General features: G+C 40.6%; 1 protein-coding gene across 2 annotated transcripts in view; it reads left to right on the top strand.

Annotated features, from left to right (window-relative positions):
* The first annotated feature begins 3350 nt into the window (after positions 1-3350).
* The window catches only part of LOC111162189 (integrin alpha-D-like), a 50687-nt gene continuing 39394 nt past the window's right edge, over positions 3351-14643 (top strand). For both annotated transcript variants that reach the window (XM_022526417.1, XM_022526418.1), the window contains exons 1-2: positions 3351-3381; positions 12022-12127. In XM_022526417.1, the coding sequence (XP_022382125.1) occupies positions 3351-3381; positions 12022-12127 (137 nt within the window). The remainder of the gene's footprint in view (positions 3382-12021; positions 12128-14643) is intronic.

The raw sequence follows: 14643 nt of genomic DNA on the forward strand, positions 1-14643 counted from the left end.
AGACCACAATGCTGTGAAACTCAATCCCTAGAAAAAGTTTGGAAGAAATTCAAATACTTAGAAGGTAAAGACCATCCTGCTCTAGAATGTTTGGATCAATCAGGAAATCAAAGAAGAACTTAATCAATTCATGGAAACCAATGAGAATGAAGATACATCGATCCAAATCCTATGGAATTCAGCAAATGCAGTCCTCAGAAGGAAATACATAGCCATCCAAGATTCACTCAAAAAATAAGAAAAATCCCGGATACACAAACTATTTTTACACCTTAAAGATCTGGAGAATCAACAACAAATTAAACATAACACATACACAAGAAAGGAAATAATCAAGATTAGAGCAGAGATCAATGAATTAGAAACCAGAAATACATTAGAGCAGATCAAAGAAACTAGTAGCTGATTCTTTGAAAGAGTTAGTGAGATCCACAGACCAGGCCAGTCTTATCCATAAGAAATTAGAAAGGACCCAAATTAATAAAATTAAATATATATATAAATATATAGATTTTGGATACTAGCCCTTTATCTGATATAAAGAATTTATCAAACTCAACACCCAAAGAACAAATAATCCAATCAAGAAATGGGCAGAAGACATGAACAGACATTTCTGTAAAGAAGACATCCAGATGGCCAACAGACACATGAAAAAGTGCTCCACATCACTTGGCATCAGGGAAATACAAATCAAAACCACAATGAGATACCACCTCACGCCAGTCAGAATGGCTAAAATTAACAAGTCAGGAAATGACAGATGCTGGCGAGGATGTGGAGAAAGGGGAACTCTCCTACACTGTTTGTTGGTGGGAATACAAACTTGTGCAGCCACTCTGGAAAGCAGTATGTAGGTTCCTCAAAAAGTTGAAAATAGAGCTACCCTATGACCCAGCAATTGCACTACTGGGTATTTACCCTAAAGATCCAAATGTAGTGATCTAAAGGGGCACATGCACCCGAATGTTTATAGCAGCAATGTCCACAATAGCCAAACTATGGAAAGAGCCTAGATGTCCATCAACAGATGAACAAATAAAGAAGAAGTGGTATATATATACAATGGAATACTATGCAGCCATCAAAGGAAATGAAATCTTGCCATTTGTGATGACGTGGTTGGAACTAGAGGGTATTATGCTGAGTGAAATAAGTCAGTCCAAGAAAGATAATTATAATATGAACTCCCTGATATGAAGAATTTGAGAAGAAACGTGGAGGGGGTGTTGGGGGGTAGTGAAGGAGGAAATGAAACAAGATGAGATCAAGAGGGAGACAAACCATAAGAGACTCTTGATCTCACAAAACAATCTGAGGGTTGCTGGGAGTAGGGGGTTAGGGAGTGGGTGGTTGGGTTGTGGACATTGGAGAGGGTATGTGCTAGGGTGAGTGCTGTGAAGTGTGTAAACCTGGCAATTTACAGACCTGTACCCCTCTGGCTAATAATACATTATATGTTAATAAAAAATTAAAAAACACCTAATGATGTACTGTATGGCAACCTACATAACACAATTAAAAAAAGAAACTAGAAGCTGATTCTTCGAAAAAAATTCATAAAATTGATAAACACCTATCCAGACATATCAAGAAGAAAAAAGAAAGGACCCAAATAGGTAAAATTATGAAAGAGGAGAGATCAAAGCAAAACCACAGAAATATAAACAATTATCAGAGAAAATTGTGAAAAATTACATGACAACAAAAATCAGGCAATCTGGAAGAAACAGATAAATTCCTAGAAACATGTAAACTACCAGGAGTGAAACAGGAAGAAATAAAAAATTTGAACAGGCCGATAACCAGAAAAGAAATCAAAATCTGTATTAAAAAATATCCTAACCAACTAAAATCCAGGGCCAGATGTCTTCCCAGGGAATTCTATCAAACATTTAAAGAGGAATTGATACCTAATCTTCCCAAAGTGCTACAAAAAATAGAAAAGGAAGGAAAACTTCCAAACTCATTCTATGAGGTCAGCATTACCTTGATTCCAAAACAATACAAAGCCCTCACCAAAAAAGAATTACCAAAAGAGGCCAATATCCCTGATGGACACAGATGCAAAAATTCTCCCATTTAACAAACGTTAAAATATTAAACTATTAAATAGTAAAACATCAAGGGTTGAATGTTAAATTTACAAGTGTTAGAATTTCCCTGTCTGCCTCATCTGAGGCAATTATTGTTCTGTCTCTATCCTTATAGATTGGTTTCGCCTATTTGTATGAAAGGAATCAAACATTATGCAGCCTGGTGTCTACCTTTTTTACTTAGACAAAGTTGAAATTCATCCATGTTGTTACATATATATGTAGTCTGTTCTCTTTTAACACTGACTAGTCAACCTATTATATGACTACTAAGCCCATTTGCCCATTTGATTATCCATTTATCTCTATTTCTAAAAAATGGATTGGGTAGATTTAATTCTAATAGCCTGTAGAAAATCCATGTACTATGTTCTCCTCTAGGAGGCGAGGGGGTAGGGGGTTAGGTGAGCCTGGTGGTGGGCATTAAGGAGGACACGTATTGCATGGAGCACTGGGTGTGGTGCATAAACAATGAATCTTAGAACACTGAAAAAATAAAATAAAATAAAATAATATAAGATAAAAAGAAAATCCATGTACTTAAAATTTTTTATTATGTTCAATTCACCAATGTATAATATATCTATAGTTTTTGATGTAGTGTTCAACAATTCATTAGTTGTGCTATGACACCCAATACTCATCACTACACATACCTTCCTTAATACCCGTCACCTGATTACCCCATCCCCCCACCCCTTTCCCTTCAGTTTTCCCTCCCTTTCCCTGTGGTCCTCAGTTGGTGGGTATCCATTTATCTCTTGATGGAGTCTGCTTTTTTAAACAACACCCTCACTTATGCTACCCCTCCCCCAACACTGCTATCTGAGGTGGAGGTCTGCCTTTCTTCAGGCTCACATTCATGCAGTGGGGCTTCGGCAGGCATCTGTTTCACTACTTTCACTTATATGCAACCTGGTTGCTGAGGTCCCAGAGGGGTCCCAGGTTGCCTTGGTTACCAACTGGGTCTCAAGGGCTGGGGGAAGATGGTCTTCTGGGAAAGCCAGGCACTGGAAAAGGAAGCCAGATTTACGGAGGTGGTGGTGGTGGGAGAGTATTGGGGATTTTCCCCCAAGGGTGTCTTTGGCCTCCTGCCCCTGCCTCTGTTCTGTGATTAACCAAGAACTTCCTGACTGTGCTCCTCCTTCTGTTATTTCAAGGCCCTGAGTCAGTATTTTAACTCTCCCCAAGGGCACTGAGTGCCCTTCAGTGTTCTACTGCTCAACTCTTCACTTCTTCAATGCTTGCTCAGTGATGGCTTTTGGAATTGTGCTCCTCCTGGGTGGTGAGTGGAGGCTTTCAGGCCTGGGAGAATCCTTGAGGGTGCATCTTTGTCTGGTAGGGCAGGCTGGGGCTGGTGGTTAGCTCATATAGCTCTCTGGAAGAGCTGAGAACAGGGGAGGATCCTAGTGTCCAGAGTCTTGTGTGGAAGGAGGATTGGCCTGGAATCAGGAGAGGGTCATAACCCGAGCAAAGATGAGAGAAGATGGACTTGTAGGCTATGATTGGGAGGAGGATGTGCTCCCTTTCCATAATTCCTCCTGTTGGGGTCCTGGTGTGTGTGTGGTATGGGGGACAGAGTCCCAGGTTCTCAGGGGAAGGCCATAGGGGTCACTAGGGAGGGGACATGTTGGATATCATCTTTTTGGTCCCTCATGTCCTTCAAGTCTTGATTTCAGGTATGCTGTCCCACTGCTGCCAAGAGAATAGTCCAGAAATAGAAAACTGTATCAAGACCATACCCATGTGTCACTTGAAATTACTTGTGTGTCAGTTAAAAATTAGATTCCACACAAAATCCAGACTGTCAGCTTCTCTTGAGAAATGGGATGGTCTAGAGCTCTGAACACTAGAGCTTGGTAATTGCTACTTCCTTTAAAAGGGCCACAAACTGTAGGTACCTGTAATTCTCTGGTGCTCACACTTACCCACTTCACTCACTGATGTCACCTGCCTGCCCTCCGGGGCATTTGAGTTTGAGACATTTGGCACCCTCCTACTTGTCCAGCCATAGAGCCTGTTGTCATACTCAGAAACAGAACCATTCTTTGAAAGGAAGATGGAGAGATGAGAGAGAGAGAGAGAGAGAGAGAGAGACAGAGAGAGAGTTTGACTTCTTCTTTGCTAAATTGAATGCCTTTTATTTCTTTTTTCCCTGATTTCTGAGGCCAGGATTTCTAATACTATATTTAACAGTAGTGGTGAGAGTGGGCATCTCTCTCCTTACTATAAGGGAAAAGCTTTCAGTTTTTCTCCATCAAGAATAATATTCCCTGTGATCTTTTCATAGATGGCTTTTATGATATTGAGTTATGTTCCCTCTATTCTTTTACTTTGAAGAGTTTTAATCAAGAAAGGATGTTGTATTGGGGCGCCTGGGTGGCTCAGTGTGTTAAAACCTCTGCCTTTGGCTCAGGTCATGATCCCAGGGTCCTGGGATCGAGCCCCGCATCGGGCTCTCTGCTCCGCGGGGAGCCTGCTTCCTCCTCTCTCTCTGCCTGCTTCTCTGCCTACTTGTGATCTCTGTCAAATAAATAAATAAAATCTTTAAAAAAAAAGAAAGGATGTTGTATTTTGTGAAATGCTTTCTCTGTATCTGTTGAGAGGATCATATGGCTCTTGTCTCTTATTTATTTATTTATTATTATGTTATGTTTGTCACCATATGGTATATCATTAGTTTTAGATATAATGTTCCATGATTCATTGTTTGCATATAACATCCAGTGCTCCATGCAATATGTGCCCTCCATAGTACCCATCACCAGGCTAACTCATCCCTCCCTCCCCTCTAAAACCCTCAGTTTGTTTCCCAGAGTCCATAGTCTCTCATGGTTTGTCTCCCCTCTCTTTGTTTCCCTTCCTTCTCCTAATGTCCTCCACACTATTCCTTACATTCCACAAATAAGTGAAACAAAATGATAATTGTCTTTCTATTTGACTTATTTCACTTAGCATAATTTCCTTCACTTCCATCCATGTCGATGAAAATGGTGGGTATTAATTCTTTCTGATGGTTGAGTAATATTCCATTACATCTATGGACCACATCTTCTTTATCCATTCATCTTTTGAAGGGCATCTTGGGCCCTTCCAGAGTTTGGTCATTGTGGACATTGCTGCTATGAACATTGGGGTACACATAACCCTTCTTTTCACTACATCTGTTTCTTTGGGATAAATACCCAGTAGTGCAATTGCCAGGTAATAGGGTAACTCTATTTCTAATTTTCTGAGAAACCTCTACACTGTTTTCCAATGTGGCTACACCAACTTGCATTCCCACCAACAGTATAAGAGGGTTCCCCTATCTCCACATCCTCTCCAACATTTGTTGTTTCCTGCCTTGTCAAGTTTTGCCATTCTAACTGGTGTGAGGTGATTTCTCAATGTGGTTTTGATTTGAAATTCCCCAATGGCTAATGATGATGAACATTTTCTCATGTGTCTGTTAGCCATTTGTATATCTTCTTTGGGGAAGTGTCTGTGCATCTCTTCCACCCATTTTTTGACTTGATTATCTGTTTTTTTGGGTGTTCAGTTTGTGAAGATTATAGAAGTTTATGGATCTTGGATATCATGCCTTTGTCCATAGTGTCATTTACAAATATCTTTTCCCATTCCAGGGATTGCCTTTTAGTTTTGTTGACTGTTTCCTTTGTGTGCAGAACCTTTTTATCTTGCTGAAATCTTTTTTTTTTTAATTTTATTTATTTATTTGTCAGAGAGAGAGAGAGGGAGAGAGAGCAAGCACAGGCAGACAGAATGGCAGGCAGAGGCAGAGGGAGAAGCAGGCTCCCTGATGAGCAAGGCGCCCGATGTGGGACTCGATCCCAGGACGCTGGGATCATGACCTGAGCCAAAGGCAGCCGCTTAACCAACTGAGCCACCCAGGCGTCCCTCTTGCTGAAATCTTAAACGTTCCTGTTCTCTTTTGTTTCCCTTGCCTTTGGAGACTTGTCTTGAAAGAAGTTGTTTTGCCTGTTGTCAAAGAGGTTACTGCCTATGTTATCCTCTAGAATTTTGATGGATGCCTGTTTTACAGTGAGGTCTTTCATCCATTTTGAGTTTATCTTTGTGTATGGTGTGACAGAATGGTCTAGTTTCATTCTTCTATACATAACTATCCAATTCTCCCAGCACCATATAATGAAGAGACTGTCTTTTTCCCATTGGATGTTTTTTCCTGCTTTGTCAAAATTACTTGACATAGAGTTGAGGGGCCACATCTGGGCTCTCTATTCTGTTCTATTGGTCTATGTGTCCATTTTTGTGCCAGTACCATGCTGTCTTGGTGATCACATCTTTGTAATATAGCTTGAAATCGGAAGATGTGATGCCTCCAGCTTTCTTTTTCCTTTCTAACATTTCCTTGGCAATTTGGCGTTTTTTGGTTCCATACAAGTTTTAGGATTGTTTGGTTCAGCACTTTGAAAAATGCCATTGGTATTTTGATTAGGATGGCTCTTGTTTCTTCTTTTATTATTGTGATCTATCACATTGATTGATTTGTGAATGTTGAACCACCCTTGCATCCCAGGAATAAATCCCACTTTTTTGTGGTGAATAATCCTTTTAATGTACTGTTGTATCCTATTGGCTAGGATCTTGGTGGGTATATTAGCATTCATTTTCATGAGGGATATTGGTCTGTAATTCTTTTTCATGGGGTATTTGTCTGGTTTTGGGATCAGGTTAATGCCAGCCTTAAAGAATGACTTTGGAAGTTTTCCTTCGATTTCTATTTTTTGAAACAGATTCAGTAGAATAGGTATGATTTCTTCTTTTAATGTTTGGTAGAATTCTCTTGGGAATTTATCTGTCCCTGGACTCTTATATTTTGGGAGGTTTTTGATTACTGCTTCAATTTCCTTGCTCGTGATTCGTCTGGTCAGATTGTCTATTTCTTCCTGTTTCAGTCTTGGTAGTTTATAAGTTTTCAGGAAGGCATCCATTCCTTCCAGTTTGCTTAATTTGTTAGCATATTGTTTCTGGTAATAATTTCTAATAATTGTTTCTATTTCCTTGCATTAGTCTGCACTCTTCTCTTTCATTTATGATTTTATTAATTTAGGTCCTTTTCCTTTTCTTCTGGATAAGTCTGGCTAGAAGTTTATTGATCTTATTCATTCTTTCAATTAATGAACTAGTTTGTATTTTATTGATTTCTCCTATAATTTTTATTATTTCTCTTCTCCTGCTTTGTTTAGGCTTTATTTATTGCTCTTTATCCAGGTCCTTTAGGTGTAAGGTGAGCTTGTGCATTTGGGATTTTTCCAATTTCTTGAGAGAGTCTTGGATGATTACGCACTTCCCTCTTAGGATGGCCTTTGCAGTATCGCATAGGTTTTCTTTCTTTTTCTGGTTTGTCATTCTTTCTTTCTTCTTATTTTATTATTATTTTTTTAATTATGTTTTGTTAGTCACCATACAGTATGTCATTAGTTTTTGATGCAGTATTCCAAAATTCATTATTTACATATAACATCCAGTGCTCCATGCAATATGTGCCCTCCTTAGTACCCATCACCAGGGCAACCCATCCCCCCATCCCTTCCCCTCTAAAACCCTCAGTTTGTTTCTTGGAGTCACAGTCTCTCACGGTTCATCTCCTCCTCCATTATCCTCCCCCTTCATTTTTTCCTTCCTTATTCAAATGTCCTCCATGCTATCCCAAATAGCACAATTTGGGATAGCACTATCCCAAATTCACTTATCCAAAAATAAGTGAATTTGGGATAGCACTATCCCAAATTCACTTATCCACAAATAAGTGAAACCATATGATAATTGACTTTCTCTGCTTGACTTATTTCACTCAGCATAATCTCCTCCTGTCCCATCCATGTTGATGCAAAAGCTGGGTATGCATCCTTTCTGATGGCTGAGTAATACCCCATCATGTATATGGACCACATCTTCTTTATCCATTCATCTGCTGAAGGGCATCTTAGCTCTTTCAGAAGTTGGGCTATTGTAGACATTGCTTCTATGAACACTGGGGTGCATATGTCCCTTCTTTTCACTACATTTGTATTCCATAGGTTTTCGACCAATTTGTTTTCATTCTCATTAGTTTAAATGAATTGTTTAAGTCCTTCTTTAATATCCTGGTTGACCCATTCATTCTTTAGCAGGATGCACTTTAACTTCCAAGTGTTTGAATTCCTTCCAAATTTCTTGTGGTTGAGTTCCAGTTTCAAAACATTTTGGTCTGAGAATATGCAGGGAATAACTGCAATCTTTTGGTATTGGTTGAGACCTGATTTGGGAACCAGTATGTGGTCTATTCTGGAGAAAGTTCCATATGAATTTGAGAAGAATGAGTATTCTGTTGTTTTAGGGTGGAATCTTCTGTATATGTCTATGAAATCCATCTGGTCCTATGTGTCATTGTTTTTTTTTTTTTGTTGATCTGCTTAGATAATCTGTCCTTGGCCATGAAGAGTGTTGACATCTCCTACTATTAATGTATTAATACATTAATAATAATAATCAACATATTTCTTTATTTTGATTATTGATTGGTTTATATAATTGGCCTTTTCCATGTTAGGGGTATAGATATTTATAATTGTTATCTCTTCTTGATGGATAGATCCTTTAAGTATGATATAGTGTCCCTCTACATCTCTTACTATTGTCTTTGGTTTAAAATCTAATTTGTCTGATATGAGAATTGTTACCCCAGCTTCTTTTGAGGTCCATTGGCATGATAAATAGTTTTCCATCCCCTCACTTTCAATCTGGAAGTGTCTTTAGTTTCAAAATGAGTCTTCTGTAGACAGAAAAAGGATGGGTCCTGCTTTTGTATCCAATCTGAAACTCTGTGTCTTTTGATGGAAGAATTCAGTCCATTTACATTCAGAGTAACTATTGAAAGATGTGAATTTAGTGCCATGAAAGTCCCTGTTTCTGTAGATTTTCTGTTTCTTTCTGGTCTATGTGACTCTTGGGGTCTCTCTTCACTTACAGAATCCCTCTTAATATTTCTTGTAGGGATGGCTTGGTGGTCACATATTCTTTCACTTTCTGTCTCTTCTGGAAGCTCTGTATCTCTCCTTCCATTCTGAATGAGAGCCTTGTTGGGTGAAGTATTCTTGGCTGCATGTTCTTCTCATTTAGTACCCTGCATATGTCTTACCAGCCCTTTCTGGATTGCCAGGTTTCTGTGGATAGGTCTGATGTTATTCTGATGTTTCTCCCTCCATATGTAAGGAATCTCCTCTCCATAGATTTTTTGGCTGTAAGATTTGCAAGCTTCACTAGTATATGTCAGGGTGTTGATTTATTTTCATTGATATTGGGAGAGGTCTTCTCTGTCTCTTGGACATGAATGCTTGTTTCCTTCCCCAGATTAGGGAAGTTCTCAGCTATGATTTGCTCAAATATACCTTCCAGCCCCCTCTATCTCTACCCCCTCAGGGATTCCAATAATTCTGACATTGGAACATTTCAGGGCATCATTAAATTCTCCAAGCTTTATTTATGGGCTATTAGTTGTCTATCTGTTTTCCTCAATTCCTTCCTTTTCAGCAGCTTATCTCCTAGATCACTTATTCTTTCTTCTGCCTCATTGACCCTAGCTGTTAGTGTATCCAGTTTAGACTGCATCTCATTGATAGCATTTTTAAGTTCGGCCTGATTAGATCTCATTTCTGCCCTTAGAGATTCTATATTGTCACTTATACCTTTCTCAAGCCTAGCCATTAACTTTATGATTGCTCTCCAGAATTCTATCTCTGAAATCTTACTTATATCCATATTGATTAGCTCTATGGCAGAGAACACTGCATGTGTGTGTGTGTGTGTGTGTGTGTTCCTCCTTATTCCATCCAGAGAATGATGGGTGGGTAAATGGAAGAGTCCAAAATATCAACCACACCCAAGTGAGATGCACCTTAGAAAATACTGGAGTAGTCACAAGCCACCACAGAAAAACAAAGCCAAAATGAAACACAAGAATAAATTTTTTTAAAAAAGGAGGAGGAAAGAGAGACTATATTCTCACAGTGTGACAAAGCAGGGTAATATCCACCTATCCCTGAGTGAATTTTGGTCTGTGTGTTAGAAGACAGCACATTCCAAAATTGCAAGGAAAGTAAAGTTTATATGTGTGTGTGTATGTATATGTATATTATATATATATGACAATTTATATATATGATAAAATTATATATAAAGATATATAAAGATAAAATTGAGTAGAGTGGAAAAGGGACTAAAATGAAGCATATATCTATAAAAATGTAGATGGAAAAAGATAGAAGTTAAAAAGTGACTATGAAATATAAGTTGGTATAATAAGCACCAGGTTGAAATGGGATGAAGGTAAAAAGAAAAAAAAAAGAAAAGAAAAAGCAGAAGAAAAAGAAAGAAAAGGAAAGGAGAATTTTATCTAAAAAATAAATGAGTTGTGAAGTAACACCTGGAATGCAATGTACTATTTTCCCCTGGTATTTGCATTTCAGTCTTGTGAGATCCATAGGCTTGTCCTCCATCTGTTCTTTCAGACCGTTTTCTGGGGGAGGGGCCTGCAGTGCTGTTTCTCAGGTATCCCTGCCTGGGTGGAGTTGTCCCCACCCCTGTCAAGGGGATGGGCTCAGTGCAAACTGGTCCTCTGTGTGACTTTTGTTCCCTGGAGGCTTTTTGCACCTCTTCAGAGGATCAGAGCAAAATGGCAGTGCCCAATCCACTGGCCAGAGCAGAAGGATTGCAGTCTGCCCTCTTTAATAAACCCTTCAAGACAAACATCTCCACTTCTGCATGCACCACTGAAATCTGCAGCCTCCTATGGTTCATGCCCACAGTAACTTTCTCAGAGGTAGTCCCAGGGGCCCAGGAATGCCATTGCCCTTTCCCTCTAAAACGCTGACTGGTGGCATGCTCATGCATGGACACCCAAAGCTCCTGGATCATGTTTGGGTGCCACCCTAATGTCCTATCTGGGGTGCTACTGAGCTTTTTCCTGTTGCAGGTGCAGGTTCCAGTCCTTTTCAGGCTGTTCAGGAAAAAAGCAGTTACTGATGGTTTAAGGTGACCTGAGCTGATAGTCCTCTCCTGGGCTCACTGAACAACACCTGCTTTTTGGCTCCACTACTTGGGCACTCTACCAGTTCAGGCACCCCTGTTTGCTCTCTGATTGCTAGGATCCCAAGACCACAATGTCCTACCTAGAATTCTGTCTTTTCATTCCAGAACCCTTTTTTTGGAGAGGCGTATCTCTCACTAGAGCAGATTTTTAAGGGTTCCAATTTTGGGTGTTATATGACTTTCAAGGAACCAGTTTATGGAGGCTCCCTCCCCCTTGCCTTTATCTTCCAACACCTCCCCTCAGATTCACAACTTTGCACACCATATCTTGCAAAAAAGCAGTCACTTTTCTGCTTACAGAAATCCAGGAATATATCCTTACATCTCAGGCTGATTCTATGGGTGTTCAAACTGGTTTGATAGATATTCAGCTAAATTCAGGGGACTGCTTGAATTGGGGTCCCCTACTCTTCTTCCATCCTGCCTCCCTCTCTGATGTAATTATTGAGAGTGCCCCTTTCACTCACAGAAGGTCTTAATTTAGAAAATAAACTCAATGGTCACTTTATCTTTAGGGGACATGCTTGATCTAACAGACCAGGATTATGGATATCCATTGAAATATCCTTGAGGGGGCATTTTTCTGGATTGTCATTCTTTGTATGATAATTTTTTGATAACTGTTTGATAATTTCTGAGGGAGGAAGAGAAACAGGAATCAAACAGATGGCAAATCAGGAAACAAAGAAAAAGAAAAAAGAAAACACCTTTCTTTTGGGTAAATGAGTTGGATTGGGGTAGGCATCAAGATCCCAATAAGTCAGGGGTCCAGAGGATGTGAGGATTTTCTGACTGCTCCTCTTACCCTTGCCTTCTTATCCATATTCCTCAGTCCTGGCTTCTTATCATGGATTCAACTTGGATGTGGAGGAGCCTGTGATATTTCAAGAGGATGGAGCTAGCTTTGGACAGAGCGTGGCCCAGTTTGACAGATCTAGGTAGGCCATGCCCACTCCCTTACCTCTATTCCTTCCACCTGCAGGCAAATAGTTGAACATGGCATGATTAGGAGGTGTCTTGGAGGAAGGGCAGCATAGGTAAGAAGGCTGTCCATCACTCCTCCAAGGCTCATGACACCCCTACTACTAACTATTCACAATCCCAAGAAGGACCATAAACTCTGGACAAGATAATGCTTCAGGAGGAGGTCTTGATCTGTTCTTCTGTGATCGGTACATGTGACCAGTACAGTCACCCTTGCACTTGAAGTAATATTTTGTAGTCTTCCATTTGAAATTATTAATAATTTAACCTTAGAGTTTGTATATTGTAAGTACAATTCATGGGACAGTGGATATGTGCTGTGGGCTTAGAGCCTTGGCTCACATGCAGCCCAGCCTTCTGGGAAATGTTTCTCAGCTGCCACCCTCTGCCACTGGCATGAGCTGAACAAGGTAAGGATTGGCTCAGGTGCACAGTTCGCCCAGTCTTATGAGGGTTTGCACTGGTCTCATGAGTATTCCTGTGCCTGAGGGAATGCAACACTAAGAGCAAAAAGGAAATGCTAGGTACAGAGGCGATTTGAAAAGAAGAAGAAGAAGAAGAAGAAGAAGAAGAAGAAGAAGAAGAAAAGAAAACAAAAAAAGAAAAAGAAAGGAGGGGAGACAAGATGGCGGGGAAGTAGGAGGAGGCGCCGTTTCAACCTGTACCCTAAAGTGAGCTGATTCCCTACCAAAGAACTCCGATAACCCATGAAATCAGCCTGAGATCAGAATTATACACATCTGGATCTCTACAGGGGCAGAAGACGCCAGTGGGCAGGTAAAGCGGAGTGGGAACGTCGGACTGATATCGAAAGATAAACAAAAGGGGGAGGGAGTCACCAGAGGTGACCGGTTGGAAAGTAATACCCCTAATACGAGCGAGAGTGCCCTGTGTCTGGAGACCAGCATTAACTTGGAGACTGATAGAAAGCACTCCAAAAGAGCAAAGGATTGCAGGGAGGGGGAATTGTGGGAATCAGGGAGGCTAGAGACAGGGGCTTAAGTCCCCGGACCTAGGACAGCCTCCTTTGGCACTGAGCCAGAGAGAGTATGGTGGAGAAACCAGGTCTTGGTCCCTGAGCCGCCAGCGCACCCGAGAACGCGTGGGGTCCGGCTCCTGTGAGGGGCTGGGAGCCTCGCCAGATGGCAGAACACTGAGTTGTGCTACAGAGCCTGAGACCTGCGTGCCCCTCACCCTCCCCTGAGAGAGGTGCGCGAAGGCCCAGCCTGGCGCTCTTAGACCCACGCCATTCCACCAGAGCCTGAGATGCGTGCGCATGACCCACACCCTCCCCTGAGAGAGGTGCGCGCAAGCCCGGCGCTCTTAAACCCAGAAAGACCAGGCACTCCCATCCCGGACCAGCGGGAAAATCTCAGTGTGCGATCGCTGCTTGGAACCTCTCTGGCGGTCTGGAACTGCCCAGACAGCCGACACTGCTGTGGTTTTGGGTACAAGCAGAAGATCCTGCGTCCCCAGGGACCGCGACTCAGAACCTGCTCTGCCAGTGGCCAAGGGGAAATTTATATGGGCTCTGCAGCACCCACAGGAGAGCAGACTGAGGCTTCTCTCTCAGAGGGAGGTCAGGGTGCAGTTTGCTTTCCTCTAAACCTACAAAAACCATCAAAAGCAGTCAAGGCGAGAGGAAAAAAAAAAGTGAACAAACATAAAAACCTCCAGAGAACAAAAGCCTGAAAAAACCGGTTTCCTCAAAGCCCACCCCCTTGAGGGGGGCGGGAGGAATTAACTCCGGGAACATCATTGACTGAAAACCCAAGTGGCAGACCCCTCCCCCAGAAAACCAACCAGGAAAAAAAAAAAAAAGACTACAAGAGAACAGCCACCACTACTTCATAGGACAACTTTTATTTTTAACTCGTTCCCACTATTATGGTTCATTTTTTTTTATATAGATAATTTTTTAACCTATTTACCATCACAGTGAGCTGTCCAGTACATCAAATTCCATAATAACCTTCTAACCTGAACTTTTTGATACATACACCTGTGTTTTTCTTTTGCATTTCTATTTTTTAAATTTTTAAAAATATTTTAGTTTATTTAGTCTAGTTTATTCCTTTTTTATTTTTTTTATTTTCTAATATTCATATAGAGTTAAACTTCAAGGTAATCCCCTTTCCCAATCAATGCTATCCCTACAGGTAAGCCAATTTTTAATCCCCCTTTATCTTAGGAAAGTTGAGTCCTTTAACAAAAGTATCAAGATACATCCAGGAAGAATCAAAACAAACTTCCTCGACCACATGAGAATTTATAACCACTCTCCCATCTTTATCTTCCGCCAGTGTTTCTGTGTTTTTGTGTTTGTCCTGATAGTATATAAATCTTATACTTGGGGTTCTTTTTGACGAGGTTCTTCTTTATTTGCTTGTATATATATATATATATATTTTTGTTTCTTTTCTCATATACTTTTATCAGTCTTTTTGTTTGTCTGTTTTTGTTTGTATAC

Source organism: Enhydra lutris, unplaced genomic scaffold (genome assembly GCF_002288905.1).
Source record: "Enhydra lutris kenyoni isolate GAN:26980312 unplaced genomic scaffold, ASM228890v2 scaffoldscaffold90, whole genome shotgun sequence".
NCBI lineage: Eukaryota > Metazoa > Chordata > Mammalia > Carnivora > Mustelidae > Enhydra > Enhydra lutris.